General features: G+C 44.9%; 1 protein-coding gene across 3 annotated transcripts in view; it reads left to right on the forward strand.

The window, feature by feature from the left end:
* LOC109852292 (Krueppel-like factor 6) overlaps positions 1-18,140 on the forward strand; it is a 296,434-nt gene that overhangs the window by 248,764 nt on the left and 29,530 nt on the right. Inside the window, exon 1 of one of the 3 annotated variants that reach the window (XM_020423329.1) lies at positions 944-1,009. The exons of the other annotated variants lie outside the window; for them this stretch is intronic. Within the exon in view, the coding sequence (XP_020278918.1) occupies positions 980-1,009 (30 nt within the window). The 5' untranslated portion in view covers positions 944-979. Of the gene's footprint in view, positions 1-943; positions 1,010-18,140 lie in introns of those variants that run through there. 3 annotated transcript variants of the gene reach the window in all.

The raw sequence follows: 18,140 nt of genomic DNA on the forward strand, positions 1-18,140 counted from the left end.
TGAAGCGAATATGGAAGAGGTTGGTAAACAGCGCGAGACACCGTCAAGTGGCGGGCAGCCGTAATTGAAGTTGCATAAATTCGTTGCATATTAAACGCATCGAAGTTGACAATCGCCGAACGAAACAACCCTTACCTTCTCCGCATCGTCTCCCTTGCGATCCTCGTTTCCAACTTCGCGAGCGAAAAAAAGTAAGATAAATTATTGCACCGGGAAAGGGTGCAGAGCTTGCCCGATATGTATACGACAGTGCAAATAATTGCACAAGAATTACAATTGATTGCGCGGAAGCGACTGTTTTGTTCCGCTTGAAATAATGAAAGATTCGCGTATCGGCCCGGCTATTAGAGTTAAGCTTCCGTTTAAACAGCGCGACGCGGATCGGGGTGATCGGGGGCGAAATGCGCAGCGGCGCGTTTGTATTATCTATCATATAAAAATTAACGAGTCGGGATTGATATCGCACCAACAGTCCGGTTTTTAATTAATTCGAAATAGCGATTTGCTTTACCGCTTTTTTCGGATTGTTGGCGCGACTTTTTTTTTACAAAAACAGAATATTGAATTAGTCAACGCCAACTGACGTTGATGCGATTCAGCGCTGGAAGCACTGTCCGTTATTTTTTCCCTGCCATCTCCCGATTCGAGAATAGTTAGAAAATCCAGTTTTATTCGTTAACATAAAAACTTGATGTTTGCAAAGAAAGTTTGAAGAGTTTTGACATATAAAAGAGACTGCGGAAAATTATTAGAAACAAAATTCTTTGAACGAACTTTTCTTTTTTTTTTCTCGAAATTGTAAGAGCTCCTTAATGCGAAAACCAGAGCCATATACGGACCCGGATTCTTTTTGTGTCAACTCTCGACTTTATCCCGCATTATCCGCCAATTGAATACATCTTGCATTTATCATGATTTCTCTTTTATTTCTGGTTGCAGGTATAACGGAATAAACTCTGTGGAACTCTCTCGCTTACATATGACAGGACATATTGAGACTGGCAGTGCAGTAAGTTAAAAAAAAAAAGAAGAAAGTCAAAAAACGCGTAATAAAACTTCGCGAGCAGAACGCAAGCTGTCGACGGGTTTGCGCGCTCGGCGATACAATCGTAAAAAATATCTTAATTTTTTTTTGCGAAAGTAGCCGCACAGTACACCGCTCGCAATCAACGGCGACCGGTGTCCACACATGCATTATGCATGTCGTCAGGGTGCAGTCTGCGTGCGTGTACATTTACGGAAGAAATTTATCTGTGCCCTTGTACATCCGGTCGGACAAGATGAATGGGAACGAAGACGACGATCGTGAGCGAGAATGAATCGCGCTTAAATAACGCTGTTTACGTACATTCGGGTAATTTTGGCGCTATTTGTTTACGTGGGACGAAATTAGAAGTACCGCCGCATGAGGCATTTATTTGCCGCGCAGAAGAAGGGTTTGCGTCAGTTCAAATACGCAGCAACTGCGCAGTTTAAAATTACACTGACGATGGGGGTTCGAATAATTAAAATGTAATAAATTATAATGAGACGAGAGAGAAAGAGAGAGGGGGAGGGATGTGTAATTATGGCGCGATACTTATGCGCGACGAGATAATTGCATTGAAATGATTATTAAATCGATTCGGCTCGTGTCTGTATCTGTTTACGCCATTAATGGAATTCTATAACCGTGGCTGCATCGAATATGATGCATTGCGCGTGCTAAATGGGGAATTATGCAGACTAAATTGGAGTTAATCACGAAAATAAAATCTCCCCGAAGAATTATAAATTGTAGTGAGTAATAATAACCGCGGCGATGTAACGGCGCGAGAATCGGTCGGGATTGTGTGTACGCTTTAGAAACAAAATTGCAATTTGATTTGAGAACGTTTGAGGAGGAAGATTTTGACGCGGCAATCGAAAAACGTTTTCGGGATTCTGAGATTAATGACCGACGATTGAATATCAGATTAATCATTCTCTTTCGCGTTATCGTCTGAAAGCGAAATCTCGCGTGCGCGAGTGAATGTTTCCATCGGAAAAGGGTTTTATCCTCGCTTGATCTCGTATGTGGAACAGGGAGAAGCTTTCAGGCCGCGATCGAGATCCGATACCGGGCATCGGATCACGGGAAGAGAGAAGCCGCGCAAAGTCTTAAAGACGATCACCGATGAAATGGTTTTACGGCGTTCCAGTGAGAACTGCGAGAGATAGCGCCTGTCCCGGTGGTGGCGGTTTGTGTTCCGGAAGACGGTTTACGATCTCACCAGCTGAGGGCTAGTCCCCTTTTACGCGCCAGGTGTTAGATCATTCGTTCTGCGGGCGGAGTTAAAACGTGTGTGATTTATGATCGAGTTCTGCGGCTTCGATTAATTTTGCAAGGATGAGAGATGAGACGCGTTTAAAGGGTTCAAGGTCGGGTTCGGATGGACAGCCGTCTGGTCTTGTTTCATCGTTTTGTCTCACGACACTCGACATAAATTAGCTGAAGCGTAAAAAATTTCACTCCGCGCCGCACAGTGCAATAAAAATGCCTCGTTCTTTTTTCAATCAAGAAAAAACTGTCCCTTTTACTGCTTTTAAAATCCGAATTCTCCCGTCGACTTCGCCGACGTTGGAATATAATTCCTGCGGCCGATGGTGGGACCGCTGACGGGGTGACCTTCTCGAAATTTCACAGCTCATTATGTACCGTAGGAATGCAGCAATATCTTCTTGCTCTCTTTCCTCGTGACGTTCCTCCACCCCTTTGCCGGGGGAGCGCACAGGTTCTTAAAAGAATTTGATATCGAATTCTTCGCTTCGAGTCTCCTCTCCGTTGCCGAGGTGGCACGCGGGGGATCGGGAAACAGGACGACGGGAAGCGCGGCCGAGGCCGGTCGACAGGAAGGGAAGCAAGGGGGATGGGAAAGGTGCATTATCCCGAAGTTCGGTGCGGAATCCACCCTCTCACTTGGAGTTTCCATGCCGGCGACTGCGAGTTCGCGGCTCTTGCCGGGGCTTAGCATCGGGTACCGTCGAATTACGCCGACGGATAATAACGTTTTATACCGATTTTAATACGCGACTTCGTTCCGCTACCTCCTTCCCCCTCGCTCGTCGAAGTTACCCCTCGCGCGTTCGCCCCGTTACGGGATTTCGAATCGTCGATTCCGCGATATCGTGCGCTTTCGAACGGGGCGGTGGCGAATTCTTCTTTATTCGTCGCGCTTTCTTCTCCCTTTTCCCTCGCCCCCGTGGCACCAATCATTGGCAAAGCGATTTCATCGATCGAACGTCTTTGGCTGCAGGTCCGGGATCCGAACGGCGATAATCCGCTTCGATCTCTCGCTCGCGACGTGAGGGGAGCGACGAAATCGCCTCCTTGCGAAACTCCCTCTGCGCTCGCGCGTTTTCCGCGTCATCGGCTTTAAAATGTGTAATAAATTGCCGTCGTAAATCTGCATACCGCTCGCGGACGTTTAAGACGAGTATTAAATTCGTCGGGATTTACGCGCGCGTGACGTAAAAAAAAAAAAAAATTTCCAGGACTGTTCGATCGCGTGCGTAACGACGACGCGGGCTCTTATTCTTCCGTTGATGTTCGTGTAGCTTTAATGGCACCGATTGGCGCGTCACGGGGAACACATCCACGTGGCGATCCTGTGCGTTGGCGTTGTTTTTATCGTAACGCGCGAAACGTTTATTTTTTCCGTCTGTTGCGCGTTGTCTTCCACAACACGACGACACGCAGCGATAACGACCGCGATATTACCGTATCTCACTTGCGCTACACGAGTTTTGTATTTACGCCAAATTCGCAACAACTTACGCAAACTCTTCAATTTATATAAACTGAAGCTCCAAGAGATTGCATATTCCTAAACTACATTTCCAAACACAATTCCAAATTCTAACATTACACAACACTCGCTATGCGCTGGTAGTTTGGTTCGAGTTTGGTCGTGTGAATATTCCATTGTTCGCGCAATTATACAGTTTCCCCTTTACACGCTCCTTATTGCACCGGAAAAGACAGCGCGAATGGCGCAGAAAATTTACTTGTGTTTTCTCACTGATGGAGATAATTTGCTTGCGCGCAGTTTTAATTAAGAAACGTGGCTGAACATTTTACGTGTCGTAAGCTGTTTATTTACGCGTTTTTAGAAGGTAGAAATTAGTTGAAAAACCCTCGAGAATCTGCGCAACTTTCATCAAAGCGTCCCGTAAACTTTAGCGCACGACGAGATAGAACCACATGGACGCGTCGCAGCCCGCACTTTGGCGGTCTCAACAAAATTCAAAGTTTCGCCGTAAAAGCGGAAGTTGCAACCGCAACTGATCTTTGATCGCGCGCAAAAAGCGTTTCCCCAACTGTTAGATGTTTGTCACCATCGTAAAGACATTGTGGTGTTTATAATATCGGCAGGTAATTAAATTGAATAATTGAGTGTCGTTCGGCATTAGCTGTCGTGTTTTTTCTTTTCCTCTTATATCTCGCGTGAAATTTCTTTATTTTTTTCTTGTTGCTGCAAGACACTCTTAATTCTTCTCTTTATTTAAACTTCGATAATATATGTCGGAGCTTTACGATCGCCTCGCGATTTGCGGTTGTGCGAGGAACGCGCATCGAAACGGTCGCCGCAAGAATAATCCGTAAAAATATTTACGAGTCGCGCAGATTTTTATCGTAAAATTAATTTCTGTCCGGAAAGCTCGCGCGCATCGCGTCGCAACCCCTTCCTCTCTCTCTCTCGTGTAAGCGCGTGAATAATCGCTCGTGCCGCGGGATAAATCGCGTGGCGCGCGCGAGCGTGACGTCCTCCGCCGATTTATGTGCAAATTCGACGATTACGAGCGAAAGTTTCCGTATCCCGCATTGTTACACTACACGCGCGGCCGTCTGACTCGCACCGGCTTGCAACACACCGGCGCGCGGCCGTAACGGCGGGGATTGTTTCGTATCTCGGGTGTGGAATGATTATAAAGTTGTAAACCGAGGGATTGTTTCCCCGGGAACGGTAACGATCATCAGAAACATGAAATTCCATACGAGATAAACGGAAAACTACTAGGTAGGTACATTAAGATATGGTTTAAAATTTTATGATTCTCTGATCTTTAATTTGAACGTTATAGGTATAATAAATAGAGAGAGAAGAATTTTCCTCTTCTTTAAAAAAAAAAAAAAAAAAAAACCATCTCTGCAAGAATTTTGATAACAACGCACATTCTTTTGCACGTTCTTTTGTACGTAACTTTAGCAGAAAAAAAGTACCTATAAAAATGCGGCAAGTTTATACACAGAATTTTAACATTAAGCAATTTAATACGAAAAGATTCGATTTTATGAAATCCGATGCTGAGCAATTATCGAAAATATTCACGCGTTATCGCGACCGCTATCTCACCGGGGATCATTTTCGCGATCGCCGATTGTGTTCGTTAGCGAGAGCTTGTACTTATTAAGCGGTTTATATGCACAAGCGTCTTACATTCAAACGCGTTTCGTTAATGAAGCCGAGCGCGCGCGTGCGCATGCGATGAGTATAAATTATCCTATCGCACCGCCTCGTGCATCCTTATTTCGCACACCGCGTGTTGTTTCCTTTCCGACCTGGTTTAACGTTGCACGGTATTCATCGGAGGTTTACGACCTCTCGCTGTTTGATCGTATTACCACGCAAGTTGCGGTCAGGGTCGACAGGCGAACGAGCATCGGAGAGAACCGAGAGCGAGACGTAAGATGCACCCGTAAAACTCTTTTACGGCGCGAGGATCTTCTTGCGTAACTAACTCGCACGACCCCGGCGGCGTGTTTCCATGTAGCGATGTATATTCGTCTTGCGAGAAACTTGGCGAGAGAGCGCATCTACGTGTTATTAAAAAACTTTGCCCGCAAGCAATCAAACTAATTGCGCGATTATGCACGATCGGACTCGCTTATTAGACAACTTTCGGCATAATTCATTACCGCTCGTTTCTCGTCTCGCAAAACAATTTTTTTCTCCTCTCATGATGCAACATGTAGCAACGATTACATTTCACATTACAGAACATTTATTTATAAAGATTAGATCGCGCAATATCTAAAGTCTCATAATACGTCTAAAAACTTTGACGATAGACTTTTTTGAAATTATGTGCACTAAATATGTTATTCTTAATAGTTTGTTTTATTAGTTGCACCGGTTTATCTTTTCGCTCGAATATTTCAATACAAAATGTTTTGTTGTACAAACAATTTTATTTTCTCGCTTAGAACTTCATTACGTCAGAATATACATACCATTTGTTTCATACTATCACCCATATGTCAACTTGTTTGTCTATGTAACCAATTGCTCTTTACAACTGCGTCTCTTTGACGTGGGTTATCGTCGCGAACTGACGGGCGCAAACCAAGTCGCCGCCGCGTGCATATCTATCGCGTACGTTCGGGTTCTTCGCGATCACATGGACAGTTCAGAGACGCGTGCAATAAATTCGCGTACCGTTAATTGATCAAGCTGCATAATCGCGCGCAAACGAGACAGATATCGAATGACGTTATCGTATTCTCCGTCGTCGGCTTCGCGTTCTCTCCCGGTGTTCATCCGGTTTTACGAGTGTCGGACGACGAGAGGTCTTCGACGGTATTATCGCGACGGAACGGAGAAGTTGCGGTCAGGGCCGGCGAGCAAAGCCGACAGACCGCCCGGCGGATCCTCGCCATAAAAACCTTTATGGACCGTGCTGATCCCCCTCCGTTCACGATGCACATCGAGCGTATCCACGTATATGGACGTATCCCGCGACTCGCGCGGTAAATGAAAGTAATGAGATCGCGCGTTTTAGGACGAGAATCGTTAGCTGCGATCCTCGTGGCGGGAGTTGGGTGTGATATTTACACAAATAAGATATAAAACCATCAAAAGCGCGCGCGAGATTATTGTTGTTTATTTATTTCTTATGACCTTTAACGTCTTAAACAAAATTAAGTGTCCTTCGGACAGACATCGGTCTCTCAGACCCACTCAAAAGTGCTAGAAACTACTATGAGATGTTTTCAAATTGTTTTTTTTTATCGACGCAGAATCGTTCAAACTTTTGATTGAAAAAATATTGATTTTTCGCGGAGATATTCGATTTTAAATTCGCGTGGGTCTCACAGACCCAGTCTGTCGTCATTTTTGAAGTGCGTTCACGAAGGATTAATATGTTACATAGACGAAATTGAACTTTAAGTGCAACGATTGCATAGAAAACATGTGCGATCTCTCGAATATTCTTCGACAAGTTTTCGTAAAGCAACTAACGATAATCTCAATAGAGAATTGTTAATACTGATACATCTAGTGTGTGAGATAAGAAATTGTGGCTACATGTGTGTGTGTTTGCGTGAGAGAATGTAGATATATTAGTAAGTCAGTACTCATTCAAGATTATGGCCTCAATGCTCTAGATAGATATCAGGGAAACAGTTATCGTCTACGAGCGCACTAGAGCGCTCACGTTATCTAATCTCCGACGTGGAAAATTAGAACAGAGTTTTACTGGTCGTCGCGCAACGCGAAATGTCGCGGTGGCTGCAGCAGCTTAAGAACGATACAATTTAACGTCCGCAATTAATTCGCGCTCGCGAAACGTCGCCCGCGGACGAAATGACTTCCTTGCGCTCTCGCGTAAGGCGCAACAAGTGAAGAGGGGACTGTGTGTGTGTGTGTGTGTGTATACATATATATATATATATGTGTACATATGTGCGATTCCTCTCTTTCACTCTCTCTCTCTCTCTCTTTCTCTTCTCTCTCATCGTATTTCCGTTTTTAGCTTCGGTCAAGTTTTAATACTGACCGCTGAGAAGTTACGCCGCGGAGATGTTGCGTCGTGATATCCCGTCGATGTAATCCTTTGAAGCGCGGTCTCGAAGCTTTTTTGTAATTGCATTTCTTTTGTAAACGCGGGAATATGAAGTTGTGCAACAACGTGGACGATCTTAATTCCTCAGTCCGTCTCAATTTTTATATCTCATTTTATATATTGTCTCCCGCGCAATGATATGGATACGGACCGATGTTTCTGCATCACTTCGAAGATCAAGTTTCCTTTGATCTGAAGACGTAACGTCGGCGATAAAACTAAAGGGAGCTGCTGATGAAACCGGTCTGTTAACGCGCGGTCGCGTAAAACTCGAGAGAGTAGAAGACCCGGGCGAGTCTTGTGCGTGTGGAACCCCAAGCTGTGAGCGCGCTCTCTCGATATCGCCGCGCACAAGTCCGTGTTGCATAAATTCCCGAATTAACGTTGAATTGCGGATAAATAAGCGCGCGAACGCGCGAGATCTCGTGCGCGCAGGAACGCGCGATTACGTCCGTTTCGCAACTTACCGTTTGCAAGATTACGGCGGGCTGCGTTTGCGGCTTTCCGGTCACGCGCGCGCACTTTATTGCCCGCCGTCCCGATGTATCGGCGCAACGTATAAACCAGGTTAGAACCGGCAAACGGCGGCTATTTTGTAACACACGTACGTCGCACTCATCGAAACCTGCGCGAACCTTCAAGTTAATATACGTCTCGTCTAAGCTCAACGACCGAGTTCGATAGCGGCTGATGTGTGCGATGTGATAGACGCGGAAGTTTTTAAACGCCGCACATCGTTGCAATGTATTAACATGTTACGAGTATGCGTGACTTCGCAATCGGGTGGGAGCTTATGTAAAATTTTACGAGTCTGTAAATTTTTGATAAAATGGTTCAAGTTTCGCGTTATTTTATTTCTAGTTCTCTCTCTCTCTCTCTCTCTCTCTCTCTCTCTCTGCTTTATATTGAGCTTTTTTCGATATTATGTTGACGGAATAAAATTATATCGTTTTTTACAGAAATTATAGAATATAAATTTAATATTCTTTAAATGATTTTTCTCAAGTAGATATTATCTACTTGTAGATAATGTAATATTAATCTCTCTTTCTCTCTCTCTGTCTAGATAAAAAAAAAACTTCTTTAAATTAAGAAATTTCTTTCTATGTTGAAACATTTTTCAATCTTCCGTTGCTTCTCGTTCTTCGAACGATTGTTAAAGATCGTTTCTCGATTTACTCAGCCTCGATTTGTTCAACGTAAGCCATGCATATTTGATATGACGTTCATGCGAAGAGAAGATACAACCGCTTGATGCGCTACCGCGCGCGCTCAACGAAAGCCGAAGAACTGCGTTCTCAAGCGAGACGGACAAGCTGCGAGCGGTCGGCTTTTATATATTGGGACGCGGTTGGTCGAGATTGGCCCGATACGAGGTCGCAGGTGCTCGGTTCGAGGCAAACGAGAAAGAACCATCCAGAGAAATTACCTTCATCTTGAGCGTCTTGAATCGTCGAGCGGCGCTCCTCTCACGATTGCGTGCCACGAGCGGTATCGGGCTCGACTGCTAACTAAATTTATGGACTGCGATTGCGATCAAGACAACCGATTCGGCGGTACGTAACGCGAAACGGTACGTAAGATGTTTAAAATCCGAAATAACAACCGCGTGCACACGCGCGCGCTCGTTTCGATCCGGACAGCGCGATGTAATCCGCTGGATTTCAGCGCGCGGACGGTCAGTTAATTGAGAAGTTCATTGTTGCTCGTGGCTTATCTTCGTGAGAAGATTCGGTCGTTTCGTAGAGGTGTCTTTACACGGTATAAGGTACATCTAATGTTATCTTTTCATTAGTTTCTTATGATTAAAAGTAAATAAATAAAAACTCTTTCCGATAATCGCTACTTTATCAATAATTGAAATATAAATCGATTGAGAAATCAGTTTTTAATCTAAAACCTCATATATTGCGTGAACAAATACGAAAAGAAGCAAAGTCGAAAGATAATTGATTTTTCTTCATTTTTTTACGTGCTGGGTTTTATATTCTCGTAGGTATTGTATCAATTGTCTCTTCGTGCAAATATTACAATACCGTCTCAATATATATACGCAGATGGGTTATCAACTACGTGCGCTCTTGGAGAAACTGGAGAATAGAACTGGGCACGATCTCTCTCGACGCACGATCCGTGTAAACGAGCGTCTACGTGCGAGCGTGTGGCGCACGCGTATCCGTGCACGACGCACACAACGCGCGCATTATCGTGCCGCTCGTCGTAAGGGGGTTGTGTCGTTGTTCGGAAGATCGAAAGGGATCTCGCAGGGGGAGGCGGACATCAAAGCGAGATTGGTCGTGTAAACCTGCGAACAACAAAGTCAGTTTCCTCCTCCCTCCCACCCCTTTTCGTCCCGACCTTGTGCTCCTCCTCGTAGTGCCATCGTCCTCGGATCCCTTGTTGTCTCCCTCCGAACCTGTTCAGACCTCGTGGACCAGAGACATCAGATCCGCCCAGGACGAGCTCCGCGCGAAGGACCCTCGGGTAAGCGTCGGAGTGTATAGAGCGCAAAAAAATTTATCGGAGGCATTTCGCTCGGGATAAGATTGAAATTTTTTCGGTGTCGACGGGGTAAAAACCCGCTGAGCCGACGAACGAGGTAAGAGAGAAAAAAATTCGAAAAGGGGGGAAAGCTATCATTACGCGACCGTAACAGAATTCCGTGATTAGGCTCGATGAGACGAACAACTGTTGACGCTGGAAATCCCCGTCCCGTGCGAAATTTCTCAATACAGTATATCCGCACTTGTGTTCACACTTATTTCCTTTCGAATTGGCAGAGGTTTCTCGAAATTGAACAGTTTCTTCACGTTTGACATTTTATCGAAAAACTCTCGAAGAGCTCTCGCTTTCGCTCGCTCGCGCGCGCGCGCGCGCGCCCGGAAAAAGCGATATTTCATTTATCAAGAAATTATTCGCGCGACACTCCGGAACGCGCCTCGGAAACACAGATAATGCCGGACGTGAGATGGATCATATCAGGTCGAACGTGACAATTACCACGTTACACCGGAATTCTAACAGGACGCGCGCGGTGATTTTCTCGCGCAACGGTGAACGCGAAAAGTAACGGGCATCGTGACTTGCATCGTTCGGTCGACAAATCACCATTAATGGGCACCGCCGTGCGTTAGAAGTGCGGCGTGTACGATCGCGGACACGCTCGAGGGATCGATCGGTATATATATGTATATATATATATATGTATATATATATATACGCGTTTTGCCTTAGCGGACCGCGCGAACGTGGAGCGCGCTTGAATTATGCATCGCTCTCTGAAAAGAGAGGATAGACGAGAAGAGAAAGAGCCGCGTATAGAGGAGAACGAAATGCGCGGCGCGGGTTAACCGAGTCGTTAACGAGCCGGCGAGAGAGAACCGGAGAGGAAGAGAAGGGCGAACACAACGCCGAATGTTGAAACTTTAAGCTATCGCGCTGAACTTTTTAATGAAATAAATTACCCGCGGAAAAATAGCTCCCGACCGTGTCGCTTAACCGACGCCAACTGCGCCAACGTGTTTTGTTATGCTGTTTCAGAACCGATAAGATTTAAAAGTTATATCAGAAAAGAGATGCCAGCAGTCTGAAGTAAAAAAAAAAGAATATTCTACAGATACATGCGCAAACTTTGTGTTATATGCGCGCGCTTGGCATGGAACATGCGGACCATGTCTCTTGATCCGCTTGGTTTTATCTTCGAGCAGCCAGCGAGTTACCGGAAAGCATCTTTTCCTCGGACAGACGCGAGCTCGGAGCATTTCTTATCACGTTAAATTATGCAACGAGATGATATTTATTTTATTTTACTTTATTACGCGCGATGATATTTCGTTTTTTTGTGCGTAAAAATGATAGGACGGGTAAGATACGAAGGCTCGGTGAAGTATGAAAGTGTGCGTGCGTGTGTATGTGTGTGATTAATGATTCTTTCATTTCAGAATTTAATACCACTTCATTAAGATATTTCGCGGAAAGTTTTAAAAGCAGTGTGTCTCGACGCGCAATCGAGATAAATCGCTCGCTCAACTCTCGCGCTCGCGCAGTTTAAAATCCCAGTCGTGAGAGTAATTGGAATATTAATAATGTTGTGGGCGGATATTAATGATGACACATACATATATCCGGCACCATATATGTGTTTTATTTGGTCGATAATATATATTAAACAAAGACATTGATGCAAATTTCACATTTACAATATTATTAATTTGTGCGGAAAGCGATAAATTTTAATATGAATATTATGTATGTTATGCATTTTATTTGTCTCTTTTATTTTTAAGGTAAAATTTACGATTTCGTCAGTTCATGCCTGATTGCACTTTGCTTTGATGTAAGTTTTGGAATGGGTAAAGGCCATCGCGTTGCGACCATACTCGAATTAAAATTGTCCTGCTAAATTTCAGTGTGAAAATGTACGGCGCGCCGTGGCGATTTGTGTTAAAACGCTCTCGTTAATTGCGCCGCTTTTAGTACCGCTCGTCTCTTCGGTTTTCATCTCACGTCAACGTACGACGTGCGCGCGTTCTCTTCGAATCTCTCTCTTTCAAGAAAGATCGATTTCCTTTCGAAGGGCCAACCAAGGTTATATTGCCGCGATCCCACGCTTTCGAACGGGTTGTCAGTTCGACGCGTTGCGCAACGTATTTGACACGCGAGATTGGATGAGTATCGATTAAGTTTTATCGTTCGAAATAAAAACTTGTACGCGCGTCATGTAAACATCTTTCGTAATTGTCCAAGGTGTTTTTTTTTTTTTTTCTGTCAAACATCTGGCAGTGTCGAAACATTTATTTTGTCGAGTGAGCAATTAAAATTATTTGCATATCTACATATTTTTCAAAAAATTCAACGTATCTCGTTCGAAAAATTGCACAAAATTTCGAGCCGTATTTGGCGCGTATCATCGTCGCGACGCGAGACTGATAAAGAACATATCGCGATTTTGTAAAAGGTCCGCGCGATAAATAAAAGACTGGTCTCGAGAATGAAAGTCCTCGGTTACGTAGGTGTCGTGAAATAATCATCTGAACGACGTCGTCTGGGTTAAGACATACTTTCACGTGCGCGTCCCATAAACGGCGCTTACGCACCAAGTGAATCACGCGCTTTGCAATGCACCTTTTTGAGATCGCAAATGGAGATTACAATTCTTCTACACGTAACATTTTTTGTTAATTGAGATGAATCATACTTTAGAAATACGTTCGCGGATAAAAAGCGAATTACATATACGTATATTTTATATAAGATAAATTTTTGTTTTATTTTATTCTCTATTTTGTTATATTGGTTAAATAACTTTCGCAAAACTTCCGGTCGTATTTCATCGTAGTCGCGTAGTTTCGCGCGGGATGTGCATATAAATTTATTACACCAAGAGAGATTACATATATTGTATTCATGCGCAGGTACAGTCGTGGAACTGTGACAATGCGCTCGCGACAAATTGCGCGACCGCGGCAATTTTCCTTCTTGCCCCAGCATGTCTCGTCGGGGAAAAACATTCTCTCTCTCTCTCTCTTTCTCTTTCTCTCTCTCTCTCTCTCTCTGCAGCGCGTATTCAGTTAAGGCGAGAGTCGTAACGTATTCCCCAGTTTTGGCTCGTATAAAACAATCGCTCCTGGCACGAGCGACGAGCGCTCCGGCTCCCGTATCGCGCACCCTCGTTTGGCTCCGTAAATGGAACACCGAAACACCCCGGAAAGTCGGCCGCTCGCGCGACTCGACGCGCGGCTTCTTCGCCGCCGTCGGCGTCCTCGTCGTCGTCGTCATCGAGCAAGTCGAGCGGCTTAAAGTTATGGCCTCCGGCTTCGTCGCTACACACCGGCGGACCCGTAGAAGTTTTCCTCCGTCTCCGCACCGGTGATTTACGCGCTCGTATATCCGCGACTTCGCTCTACATATGTATATATGTTGGCCTCGGGCCCATCATAGCTTCTCTTCCTTCCGCTCGGCCGAGCCCGCTTAGCCCCGTTTTCGCGATTCAGGCCGAATTCGACAAGTTTGCATGTCATTTCGAAATCTTGATGATGGCTGTCGATAAAATCCGCGAGAACAAAACGAAAAACGTAAGAAAAGTAGAAGAGCAAAAAATTGCATAAACGCAGCGAGTCTAGAGGGTGTGTGCGCGCGCGCACGAATATCTTATACATAGTTACTCTGTGTGTAAGTGTGTTATATATTCATTTTGTGATACAATAACTGACGCTTGAATAAAGCAATTTTCCTTACACAAGGGTGGCATTTTATCGACATCAGGGTCGTGTAACTCTGCTACAACGTTATTCTGAAATATGTTGTTAACGCGCGGTTATTGCTACCAGTAATTATCGAAGAATGTCGCTTACGATAATGACACCGCGAACATGCAATTTTACATATTTTATGCAAAACTGCAATAAATGTACATAGCAGAATCTTATCACCTACTGCTAGTTTTTTACATCGCGGTACGAGTATATTTTTTAATTAGAAATTAACAAGCAAATGGATTTTTAAAAAGTTTATTTCTACTGTCTGATTACGTAAACATTTGTTCGCGCATTTTTACGAGTTACCGTGTTGAGAGACTGGATTTTTTTTTAAATAAAAGAATAAAAAGAGATTTTTTTTTTTTGCTCTCTTGCGACGTAGATGGGAGTATGCCGCCACCCACGTCGACGTCAGATATCACGTTCGTATCTTCGCAAAGTGCGCTATACAGTTCTCTTTGTCGCTGCGTTATGGCAATCGCTAACGACCGCGCGGTCGTCCCGCAACATTATCCTTTTTCCAGAGCGGTAATGAGATTTGCATTACAGTCGATCGCGAACACATTGAAAGTAGAACGTCATTGAATTACAAAATGACGGCGCGCATTAGCGATGTAATTGAAATAAATTAGAATCTACTTACGAGCACGGTGCCGCCGTGACAGACGAATTCCAGCGCTTAAATGAGTCGAAATACACTTGGTATGTGCATTTATCCGGTTTATATCATTTCATTTTCTAACTTCGCTTGAAATTACTTATTCTCTATCTGTCTCTTACACGAGCGCGCAAAGTAAAGCTCGAGTCTTTTTCTCCTATTGATTGGAATTATATACTTTTAACCAAAGGTTCGTTTTCTCTCTTTTTTTCCTGAATCTTGGAAAAACCTTTCGAACACATTGACTATAAAAGTTTATGTCTTCGATTGTCCCGGCGAATCTTTCTCGCCGATATCCCAGCCGAATCTCTCGCGCGACAGACGGACGGTCGGCGCACGTATATACGGCATACAGAATCTCTCGAGATCGAACGATCGCCTCTCCACTTTGCTGGACGTTGGAAGAGAAGTTTCGGAATCGCTCGTTACATGCAGCCCGTGTTCCCGAATAGGATGTCACGTCGCAGTGAAACGTGCGCGACGCGGCATCACCCTCTCCGTTCACTCTATCAGGCCTCTTCGCTTCATGCACCCTCTCTCCACCTCCTTCCTCCCGCCTCCCTCGTCGTGTCTCACCACCTACCGGTGTCGCGCACTCGGCTCCCTGCGGTCGTGGGGGCGCGAAGCGTACGTGAAACCCGTTCTCTCTCTTGTAACGCCGCGTACCACCTTCCCCCTTTATTCATCCTCTCCCCTGACGCACACATACACGCACTCTCACTCTCTTTCTCTCTCTCTCTCTCTCTCTCTCTCCTGCTTCCGTACGACATCCATAATGTCTGTCTATTCACTCGACCGAGCGCGCTGCCTCTGACAGCGTATGAATTCCAACTTGAATATGTATTGTCGGCGCCAAATTAATATATACAGCCGCGACCGCATACCCACTCCCGCGTGCACCCCATCGCGGGCTCCGTTCGCCCGTCGTCGTCTCTCTCAGTCACTTTTCCTCGCCTTCCTTCGCCCACTTCTCTCCCACACTTACACACACATACACACGTAGGTATATACTACCGTCTTTCTCCGCGCCGCTTCTAAATGTAATTTAATAATGTCTGCGCCGCCGCGCGCGCATTACCGTCGACGTTACCGGGCCTCCTCGGGATCCTCGCGACTCAACGACGCGGAATAACGATTTTTACAAGAAACCGTCGGGACGTTAACTCTCTCTCTCTCTCTCTCTTTTTCTTTCTCTTGCTCTTTTCCTCGCAGCGTGCCTTACGGCGGATTAATATTCTCCGCTATCTAAAAAGGAAAGACGGAATACGTCGACTTTGTGAGACGGGAATTAAATTTCACGGCGACACGCGTCCGACGCGTTATTGTTTTTAATTGAAGGCCACAAGATGAAAGAGTCGCCGGGTGGCGTTAAAAATTAAAATGGAACATTGTGGAAGAGAACGAGCGAGCGTGTCTTATTTCGATGATTATGTGATTAATCGAGTTCAAACGTGCCAACGCGCTTCTATCGTTTTACATCGAGAAAGCTCTAGTTTGCTTTTGTCTACCGTCAGAATTTCACTGCGGCAATTTTTTTTCTAAAACGACTGAAAAGTCGTAGATAATAAATCTTACTTCTGTTTTCATCGCGACTTATTTTTACACGAAAGAGACGAGAACGCGAATGTTGGCATTGTGCGACGCGAAGCGGAAGAATCGCGCTTCTTGGCACGTCTTCTCGCGTCTTCTCGGCACTCAACCGATTAATGTAAAGTTTAAAATATAAACGACTCGTTAGAGAGTGAAAAATTGTACGAATTGGATTCAATTCTTGCGAGGAGGATTATTTTTAACGAATCGTTTCTAGATCTGTGCGAGCAAATTTCTCGAATCGTATCTTCGACATCATTCATTTTAAACTCGATCGAGAATTTAAGAAGACAAGGAATTAGATATTTTAGAGAGATAGAGAGGCAAGAACGCAAGGAGAGAGAAAGAGAAAGAGAGAGAGAGAGAGAGAGATGCAATGATCAATGCGACGGGTTAAACGAGTGAATTTGCCGTGAATACAGAACGGGATCGGGAGTCCAATCGTCAGGTTTCCCCAGCATTACAGTTCGTCAGGTAGCGCTCTGCATTTCGTCACGCCTCATTACCTAGATTTACAGAGACCGAAGGTAGGCAGAACCGCACGCGAATACTGCAACTGCCGAGACCAGAAAACGCCGGCTAATCGGACGAGACGGAGAGCATTGAAGAGGAAAAGAGAGAGAGAGAGAGAGAGAGAGATAGAACGGGAGGAAGAAAATAACGAAGAAATCGTGTGTTATCAGCGATAATCTTCGCTGGGAATGAGAGATCTGAAATTTCTCAGAAAAAAAAAATGGAGAAACACCAAACGATAACTAGCGAGTCACGCGAGAGTTGATTCACGAGGTTCTCTCTCTTATTTTATTATTGATGAACTCGCTAAATCATGTAAGCTTGCAAATGCACTCGTTCGTTTTCCCACCGTTCTTCCTCTCTTCCTTCATCATCGTCTCTGTTCCCGTCTCTGTTCGGCTTGTGTCTCTTCGCCAGTTCGTCCTCGTCAGTCTCCGTGACGCGGTAGATGCGCGGGATGACGTATTGACACCTTCGTCCACTCATCCTCGCCATTTATCGCGAATAGAAGGCTCGAACTACTCCGAGCAACTACGCCGAGCGCAGACACGGCGGATACATATTTCACGGCGGGTAAAGCCGTCGATGCATTCCACTCCCCCTCCCCCTCCCCCTTCCTTTTCCCGCTCTATCCGCCACGCTGCTTTTTCCTCTCGTCAGTCTCTAACGCATTTGTCACGTGGTTCGGTTGTTTTCCCAATAAATATATTCAGAAAAAGCAGATGCAGCTAATAAAACACCAACAATTTTTTCTTCGAACTCGCTGTTTCTCTTATTTATTTCTGTTATTCGCAATAACGTGTGTAGAACCGCAAAGCTTGCATTATCGGAAGTTCTATGGAGTATCGTTTGCGCAAGCACGCGTGAAAACTACCGATTGGCACGCGTGGATGATCGAGCTCGTCACACCCGAACGGTCTTCAATTCGTTTGCTCTTATTAGATGTTTTTTTTTTTTTGTTGTTGTTTTTTATAATGCAACGTGGAATTTATGGATCTTTACGGGTCGTTGAACGTTCATTATATCGCTTCAGCACGCGATTAATTAACCTGCTCTTTAGCTTGATTGAAGACCGAGAGATCCGTGCTACGTGATAGCTTTTGTTTTCGCGGCGATTAAATCCAGCACGACGAAGGAAACGTCAAGAATACACATGTTATCGACACGTTCGTTTATTTGGACGCCACTTTCTTTCTCTCTCTCTCTCTCTCTCTCTCTCGAAGATTTTATTTCTCTCGCGAATAATTGCTTCGTGT

This window comes from Pseudomyrmex gracilis, unplaced genomic scaffold (assembly GCF_002006095.1).
Source record: "Pseudomyrmex gracilis isolate BER0280 unplaced genomic scaffold, ASM200609v1 scaffold_27, whole genome shotgun sequence".
In the NCBI taxonomy this organism is placed as follows: Eukaryota; Metazoa; Arthropoda; class Insecta; order Hymenoptera; family Formicidae; genus Pseudomyrmex; species Pseudomyrmex gracilis.